Source organism: Galeopterus variegatus, unplaced genomic scaffold (genome assembly GCF_000696425.1).
Source record: "Galeopterus variegatus unplaced genomic scaffold, G_variegatus-3.0.2 Scaffold5201, whole genome shotgun sequence".
NCBI lineage: Eukaryota > Metazoa > Chordata > Mammalia > Dermoptera > Cynocephalidae > Galeopterus > Galeopterus variegatus.
This window is the reverse complement of record NW_007731312.1, coordinates 170,388-179,810: the sequence shown is the minus strand read 5'-3', so window position 1 is coordinate 179,810 and position 9,423 is coordinate 170,388. Positions and strand designations below refer to the sequence as shown.

Genomic DNA, 9,423 nt, shown 5'->3' with positions numbered 1-9,423 from the left:
TTCAACACAGCTTTTTCACACTCATGAATATGTTTTGTCTAAAAACTACTTGAAATTCTTTGACCTACAAAAACTTACCCTAATATTTCACAGTGTGTACAAAATCCCCAAGAAAAATTTACTGGGAAATAATATACATCAAATCTATATATAATCTGACAAAAATTTAGAAGGCATTAAGTGCCAAAATACTTGAAAATTCAGTCTGCCATTCTGGCACAGCAGTTGAGTGTTTTTAATCCTTTAACTCTTTTGGATGGGCAATTATATGTGGCTTGTCCCATGAAGAAAACCAGTCTCAAGAGGAACTAATTTCAAATTTGGCAACTTGAAACCCTTTCAAAGAACTCATTGGGTGTTAACTATGTCATTCATCCCCATTGACTAAAATATCCATGTAACTACATTGTCTGGAAGCAACCCAATATCTATGTCCAGCACGGTCTTAACTGTTGAATTATTAGATGACTTCTATTTGTAAAATTTGTTCCTTACACTGGAAACCCAATGTACCTTAACAAACAGTCTATCACTTGTCTTGAGGTAGTGTTACAATGAAGAATTTAGTGGGACATCATGTTTTTAAAATAGAACATCATGTTTTTAAAATATAACATCATGTTTTTAAAATGTGCTTCAAATGCCACCATAAAAAAATCCATATTTATTTAGATGGTACATAGTCCACGGTTGAGTGGCCCTTCATGACATATTAAATTACTATCTGATGAAGTCATCCAGACTCTTTATCAAGGATGACTGAGTTTCTCCTTAACACTTTCTGAAACCCCATGCCTTCAGTCAAGTTAATGGTTTTCAAAATATTTTTATTATACAAAGTACTGCTAAAATTCTTTCAGTGATATTAATTTAAAGATTTATAGACTTGCTTATTAAAGGTTTTCTTTCTTTTAGTAAAGGGGAGAAAAATTGAGGAATTTCTTCTCTAAGCTCTAAGTTTTTCAATGAGAAACATTCAGAAAAATAGTTTGGGTTGGTTTCTTATACTACATAGTATTTGACAGTAATTTTAAGGGTGTGGCACTCTTAAATTTTAAATTTTAAAGAAGGTTTTCTTTCTTTTAGTAAAGGGGAGAAAAATTGAGGAATTTCTTCTCTAAGCTCTAAGATTTTCAATGAGAAACATTCAGAAAAATAGTTTGGGTTGGTTTCTTATACTACATAGTATTTGACAGTAATTTTAAGGATGTGGCACTCTTAAATTTTAAATTTTAAAGTGAAAAACCACTTTCAAATCCAACATTTGTATGAGATTTACTGAGCAACAAATCTAGAATTCATTCCAACATGGTGCACTCTAAGGCACCAAAAACACCATACTATTATGCATTCTATAACACTAGATTATTTGTATATTACTTCTTTCCCTTTTTAAATGTTCTATCATTTTCTTCCTTTTTTTTACACAGTAAAAGAAGACATTATTTGTAGTGAAACATTTACAAATGCAATGATGCAGAAAAAAGCAGAACTCATATAAGTATCTTCTTCCCTTCAAGAGTGAAAATAAATGATTGCCTTAGCTCAGTGGGTTAATATCTAGTAGCAATGGCTACACAATATAACTATTACAAAACATCAGTGAACAGATTTCAAATGATTATAAATATACAATACAACATCAAATGTTTGGAATCATCAAATAAGTCAACAGATAATATTGTAATGGGTGACTGAATCAAGGCATGATGACAGTGCTTAAATCTCTGAATTTTAAGGACCCACTTGGATTTTGAAAGCATGATATTTATTTATTAATGGTATTAATTGAGAGTAGATCTTTAGACATAAAGATAAGCATCTTCATCAGTATACTTCAAAGTTCAATTAAAAGACTGGCTCTCCTTAAAATATTTGCTTACAAAGGTTCTGATAATTTTTCAAAACAAAATCTGTCATTCTGCACTGTAATACAACTTGATTAATTATCATTAGAGGACATCTTATTTTGTTATCATAAAAGATGCCTATTGCTCTGTTATATTTAGTAGTTGATTCAACTATCAACTACTTTCCTTCCACAGATAGTGAATCTACTTTTATTCTTAAGTCGGCAGTAAAAGTTTTTATTATGCCAGTTTACCCTCCCCTAATCAGCCTCCCTAGAGTCCTATAAATTACTCCTTCAGTTCAGATTCTAATACTATATTTCTTACAGATCACTCAACTGTTAATCAAAGCCATAATGGATTAGGTCAGTGGCTTTTAAATTATGTTTGAAGGCACTCTACAGAGTTTTTCCAGGTGCCTCAGTGGTCCTAGTGGACAAACATGTGAGGCCATCAGACTCATTCCCAAATCCTGGTATTTCATCTTTATATTTATGTTGTGTATAGAATATCCCACAAAATTAACTTAAAATAATAATTTTGGTGCTTAAAAATGCTTTTAAAACATAGTGAAAGTGATTTGGGAGACTTGGGGAGTCTTGGCAGAAAGAAGCAAGTAGTCCTTTTGTCCCACACAAAGTCTTCAAATAAGTGGTCACAGAACACTAAATAGGACATTATATCTTGGACCTACCATGCTAATATTATCCCTCAGTGTGGCCCTGAGTTCAGAGGCACGAGTCAAAACAGATCAATGTTTTAAGTAGATACATTTAAATGATTAATATACCAACCACTTCAAACCTATTTTTCCAGAAATAAGTGGTGTATCAATTATTTACAATATAAGAGAAACAATTAGTAAATACTTTTTAAACTGCAACTCTTAAATATGTGTATGACCCTTTTCTCACCTTTTATGCCAGACAAAGGAAATAAACACAGAAGTTATCGCATTAGGCTTGCAAATGACTGTACATTTTTATTTTTTATTTCGACAGATATTTAAATCAGATATGAGCCTTGATTCAGGGTTTGAATAGAATGGCAGACTCATTAATTAAACTGTTTTTATGAATGGCCTTATTCCAAAGACATCACATAGGAAAATAAACACTATCAATTAAAACTTGAAATAAGAACTCTAGGACTCGAAAAAATAGAAATGATTTTGATGAGCACATAACTCTTAAAAGGGAAATGATGAGAGCTGGTGTATATCGTTCTCTATAAATGTGTTTGTGGTCTTTTAATATAAAAGAAGCTTCAGAGTTTGTCTTCTTTCTCAATATGAAAAAATAAACAGAGGTATTAGATGAACAAATATAAAAATGCTGGTGTGGTATAAATAAATTTTTTAAATGTTCCACTGTAGAAAATAAAAAAAATATACTGCTTCTTTAAGTTCTGAGGCCTTTCTTTAAACATACGTTCAATTGAATGTTGATTCAGTGTACCAAGGGGCATCTATGTTCCCCAAATTATGACTTTTAGGCAACATTTCAAAAGAGATGAATTTTAACCAACAGGACATTTCTTTAAACAAACAGAAGGTTTGTCTACAGATATTTTCAGTGAATGAGTGGTGGTAAATTTGGCTCATATCTTGGTTTATGTCCAGATTTACTGCTTACTGAATATTATCTTTCTATCACTGAATGATAGAATTGGGGCCCACACCGTCTCTATCAAAATACATATGTGTGAATATACACACATATATACACAACCACAAATTTGATCCATAAATCTGTAATACGTGTATTACATACTTCTGGGCAAAGAACCGCTAAGACCTAATTGTTTTTGTAGAAGGAAAAAATAGAAGAATAGGGAACAACATCCTTCCTAAAACATTCAAATGTTCATACCACTAATTATATAGCACATCAGAATGTGCAAGCATTATACTTATTGCAAAATATCTGACAGATTTAGATGCCATTATAAAATGTTCTCAATTCTATTTTGGAAACCTAAAATGTCGGTATATAATACCAAATGTCCAATCAAAGAGTTTAGTATAAAAATATCAGCACAAAACTGTTTTTTCAATTTGTTTATTGTGTGAGCAACCCAAACTTCAGTTTAAGTGCTGTTGTAATTTTATTACTAGATTCCATAACCCTACAATTGATAAATTTTATACCATTTTAGGTATTTTAATAAGATACTTAGAAATACTAGGAAAAAAAAATCAGTATTCAAAGGGTTAATTTTGTTTATAATAACAATAAATTATTTTATCATCTTCTTCAGTTCAAAATCCAGCTTTGAACCCGAGGAAGGCTTCAAATTGTGTTAATCAAATGGTGGTCCTTTAACCAGTAGCAGTTTGATTACCAATTACTCGGAGGATCTCTTTGTGAATGCCTCCTTCTTGTGTGTTAATATTTGCATCTCCAACTTGGCCATCTTCATAGCTAAAATACAAAACACAGAAACATTGAAAAACACTCAAAAAGATGACAATGTTTAAAATGCCTTAGAAATTGTTAATATTTGCATCTCCAACTTGGCCATCTTCATAGCTAAAATACAAAACACAGAAACATTAAAAAACACTCAAAAAGATGACAATGTTTAAAATGCCTTAGAAATGCTATTTGATACCTAAAATATAACCCATGGGAATCAAAAACTAAGGATAGTTATTTTTCAGTTGTATTTAATAATGTGTTCTCATTACTATACAGAGAATGGCCCATTATTCTACTTCATGGCTTAATTTGCCCCTTCCTTCCACTTTAATTTTATTTTGATTATCCCCACTGAAGTATTGCCGGAGATGTGGGAAGCACCCCAGCATTGCAAGCATTTCCACAACAGTTGCTATGAAGCCTACTGCAAAAGAATATACCAGCTTCAACCTTATGATCCTTAGGTTCTGGACTTCTTAACTCTGCTGCGACTTCAATCGTTTATCTATTTTCTGATTGCTGACACTCACTTCACTTTCTACCACTGCTTCTTTGCCATGGCTGCCTTCTAATTATTATTCGGCTATAATCAGTGCTGCACTTTTTTCTTATCACTGGTTGCCCCATTAAGTCTGACTGTAACATAGTCTTATTTGTGCTGGTACTTCACATAACAATGCAAGCCTGCTAAGTTTAGCTTAGCAGTAGAAGTGAAAATATAATGTTAAAGGACAGCAATTACTAAGTTCGTTATAAAGAAATAATTATATTTTAGATGATAATCATTTCCTCAAATAAACTTACTTGAGCAATAAGAATTTCCCAAGAATGAATTTTCAAACTTTCATGATAATATTCAGAGTGGAATATGCGATGAATTAATTTTACTTCATAAAAAATGGCTTCAAGACAGAGGCTTTAGAGAAGTGGTAATTACTTCAAAACAGATAACCAGGGTGTAAGCACTGTGTCTCAAAGATTAATGCAAGCCACTGTCTTTTCCTGAAATAGCACAATATAGGAAAATGAAACAGATGACATATAGCAATAAGAACTTAGCTCCTTACATAATCCATTGCTTAAACACCAAGTGATAATTGCCTTTGTACCAAGTCTAAACTCCTAACTAAATGATCCAAAGTTGCCTGTCAACTTGGCCAATTCTTATCTTACAAGGTTGCTCTATTAGTTATACTTGGCTAACCTCAATGCACATGTATATAGGTAAGTGGAACCCCATGGTGAAACAGTACTTTAAGAAAAAGAATGGGAAGCGTGGTACACAGGCCAATTACAAATATTTTCTCAAGAGATCAAACAGTAAGTGCTCTAAGAACTAGAAAACATGCTAAGTCAAACATGTTAAGAATTGTTCAAATCCAACCAGGTGCTTGTGGCAAATTGTGTAAAGGTATATCTTACTGGGCAAGTAAAATATCTTAGCCTGGTTTTTATATAAGTCCTGCCACAAAAGCTGAGCCATCTGCCTTTCTAAGTTGAAGGTGGGAAGGGAACCTGGCTTGAAGATGCAACCCCAGGGAGATAATAGTTTTTCACAAGGACAGTCAGACCTGCTCCTTCTAGGATTGACATTATAAAAAATAAGAGACTGACAAAAAGAGAACGGAGCAGACACATAGAAAAGCACATGCTAGGAGTGAAGTGGGGGAGTGGCAGGGCTTAGAACTGTTCTAGTACTTTATGACTTTCCAATTTCAGAAACCAGTCCACATGTAACCTTGCCTTTCCCAATTTATGTCTGTTCTATCTCTATTACATTTTTGGTATACTCAACACACCTACTACCTCCTATGTAGTTTGAAGACAATGTTGAATAAGATATGTTTGGCTTAATTGATAACAAGTCTACATACTGCCATCTCTATCCTCTTCACTTTAAAGTTGGCCTTTGAATAGGATTTGTCTACACCACATTGTAACTTCCCATTTTTGCCTCAACTCACTGCGATTTTTCTTCTGACCCTACTACTCTACTGAAAAGTACTGATAAAGGTTGTCCATGCCTCCTCGTTGATAAATTCAGGAGACTTTATCTCCTATGTCTGCAGTATGTGATACAGTTCACTGTTCTTTTTCTTGAAGCTGTATTATTTCTTCATTCCCTGGTTAGCCCTTTGATGATTAAGTCTCAGTGTCTTTCATTCTGTCCTCTTCCCTGGCATCCCATTTCAATGATTCGTGCCTCAGTTTTCTCTTCTCATGATATGCAAAACTCAATTATTTTAGCCTTTACCAAGTTTTAGCTTTCACCCACATGCTGGTTCCTAAAACTATACCTCCAGTCCTTACATCCTTCCTTAACTATAACTTTCACAGAGACATCACAAATGTAGTATATTCAAAACACAACATAACTTTTTGACCCTAGGACTGCTCCTTTCTAGACTATCCATACTTCACTTTGATGTACCATTATCCAACAGCACAAAAGCTTCACTGTTGACTCCTCTCTGTGCCTAAATTCAATTATTCACCGAGTTATCTGGCTTCCATTTTCTTAAGTCTTCTCTCTACCCAATTCCATTACCTTTGTTTACATGTCCATTATCATTTACCTAAAAGAGTGGTCTTCAGGTTGTAGGTTGTATATAACTAGTGGGTTTTCAGTCAAATGGAAAGGTGTGTCCTCCCCAAATATTACATGTTCACTGACACTTAAAAAGCGTTAGAAGTTAATGGAGAAGAGATGAGACTCCTATTCTTTGGATAAACTACGATGTTAAGACAGAAAGAACACAGGAGAGGGGAGAGAGCAAAAGTGAGAGCAAAAGCAACAGCGAGAACCAAAGACAGACAGACAGACAGACAGACGGACGGAGTTTAAAAGTATCAAAGAAAATGCATATTTTTTCCATTGTCTGTGAAGCCCACAAGGCAGCACAACAGTTGTGGGTTGAAGGACAAAACTGGCCAAAGGCATTCAGGTGTCTTAAACATATATATGAAGCATATATAATAATAAAGGAAAAACAAACTACTAATTGATTTGGGCAACTGGGAAGGCTTATATATACGAGGGTACTTTAAAAAGTTCGTGGAAAGATTTGTACTATTTTTTAGTTCAATTTTTCCACAAACTTTTTGAAGTACCCTTATCTAAATTGCTGATGGTAGTAATGTATTTGAAATCTCTTAGGTATGTTAGGAAATTTCATGGATAAAAACGTTTGAAGGTATTGACAACCTTTAATCTCAAACTCATAGAGCATCTTTTATGAGCGTTTTAAGATTAACACATGTAAATTTGTTTCTACATCCCCTAAATCTGGAACCACAAACTGTAGCACTGTTTTTATCAGCAACAGAGAAGAGAAATTCACTGTAAATTGAATGATAACCAACACTTGTCCAAAGTTCCTATATGAAATCTGATGCTGTAAGTACCTTGTCTACTTCATAGTCCATGTACAATCTCTTCACTGAGATAGAACATTCATTTTTTGTTACTGCTTTCTTTCAATGTACATTAAGAACTTCCACACAAGCCGTTATGTGAGAATCCCATACACAGACTGGGGGAAAAAATAGTTATTCAAATATCTATAGAATGAGGCAGCATGAGAGGTCCAAATACAGGGTGAGCAAAATTCAAAGTAAAGACAGATACCACTTCTGACAGCAAGGTCAGAGAAGGTGCCATGGAAAAGACCATGTCTGAGTTTGCCTTGAAAACTAGGCTAAAGGCCTAGCTAGTGATGCCTGCCATTTGGACTGACTGAACAAAGGCACAATAGTGGAAAAACAACTCCAAGTTGTTTTCAAGAAACAGCTTGGATATTAATGTCATTTAATCAATGGTTTGCACGGGTAACTGAAGTAAGGTAGAATGGGCTCTATGTTGCAGAATGCCACATTTTTATGTATTACCTATCAGCCCGTATGGGCAATGAATAATAAAAACACCACTTTAGGAAAATTAATGTGGTATAAATAGTATGATTTTAGATTTTTACATGCATAGAAAAGTAGGCTCTACACCAAAAAATTAAGCATAGTTAACTCTAAGTGGGGAGAATATGGGCAATTTTCTCCTTTTTTGACTTATCTCCAATTTCTGAATATTGAACAGGTATCACTAGTGTAATGATGGCAGTCTTTAACAAACCTGGCATTGTACAAAAGAGGCTGAGAGTGATGAAGAAATTAGAAGCAAGGAAAACAACTAGGAACCTTTTGATGGACTCTGAGAGAAAGAATGACATATACATAAAAATAAAGGTACTGATGCGAGGAAATAGAGAAAAGAAACTTGGAAACTGATGAATGTGCCGAGCAGGGAAAAATAAATGGGAAATTACAGTGCTGGCTTCAAGTCTCTTCGAAAAATAAAGGTACTGATGCGAGGAAATAGAGAAAAGAAACTTGGAAACTGATGAATGTGCCCAGCAGGGAAAAATAAATGGGAAATTACAGTGCTGGCTTCAAGTCTCTTCAAAGTATAAAATTACTGCACGGATCGGAGAAGCTGAGAAGCTGGTAAGGGGAATTAAATACTGGGTTCCACGTTGTACATATTGATTTTAAGGTACTAGCAGGCTGTTCAAGGGCAAATATTCATCAAACAAGCAATTGTAATGTGGGCATTTCATTCATTACTACTTTCACATCTTCTGGCCCTTTTGAAAACAGCTTCCTGATTTCTACATATGGATGTTACTGTCCTTGTACACATGTGTTTCAAGGTTAGTAATATAACTGGACTTCACTAACAATTTCTAGACACTAGAAATTGGCTGGATTCTGTTCATAAGATCTGAGTTATTTCATTTTGCCTGGAATATTTATATTTAATTAAGTTTATTCATTTTGGAATTTTCCAACATTTTTTCAATCTTCTTACTTTTTTCCGAAGTGCTATCTTCCTTTAAATCTCACTTTCAATTTCTTCTGATTCATCAGTTTGTTCCCTAAAATTTCCCTTTTCTTCTCTATTTCTGTGTTGTTTACTTCTTGGGAAAAATTTGATTAGAATACTAAATGACTGTTTTATTATCTCAACTCCAGGAATCAGATTAGCATGGAAGTTATTTTAATTTTTAATATTTTCACCTAATAATAGATGAAAAAGGAAATCACATTAACGTATATCCTAGTCATCATGCAAAGCTTCTAGCATCAGGGATCACATAATG

General features: G+C 33.8%; 1 protein-coding gene across 1 annotated transcript in view; it reads right to left on the bottom strand.

Moving 5' to 3' along the window:
- Positions 1-2,806: 2,806 nt before the first annotated feature.
- Positions 2,807-9,423, bottom strand: part of PARP8 (poly (ADP-ribose) polymerase family, member 8) — a 122,455-nt gene continuing 115,838 nt past the window's right edge. Inside the window, exon 21 of the mRNA XM_008589096.1 lies at positions 2,807-4,273. Coding sequence (XP_008587318.1) covers positions 4,171-4,273 — 103 coding nt within the window. The 3' untranslated portion in view covers positions 2,807-4,170. The remainder of the gene's footprint in view (positions 4,274-9,423) is intronic.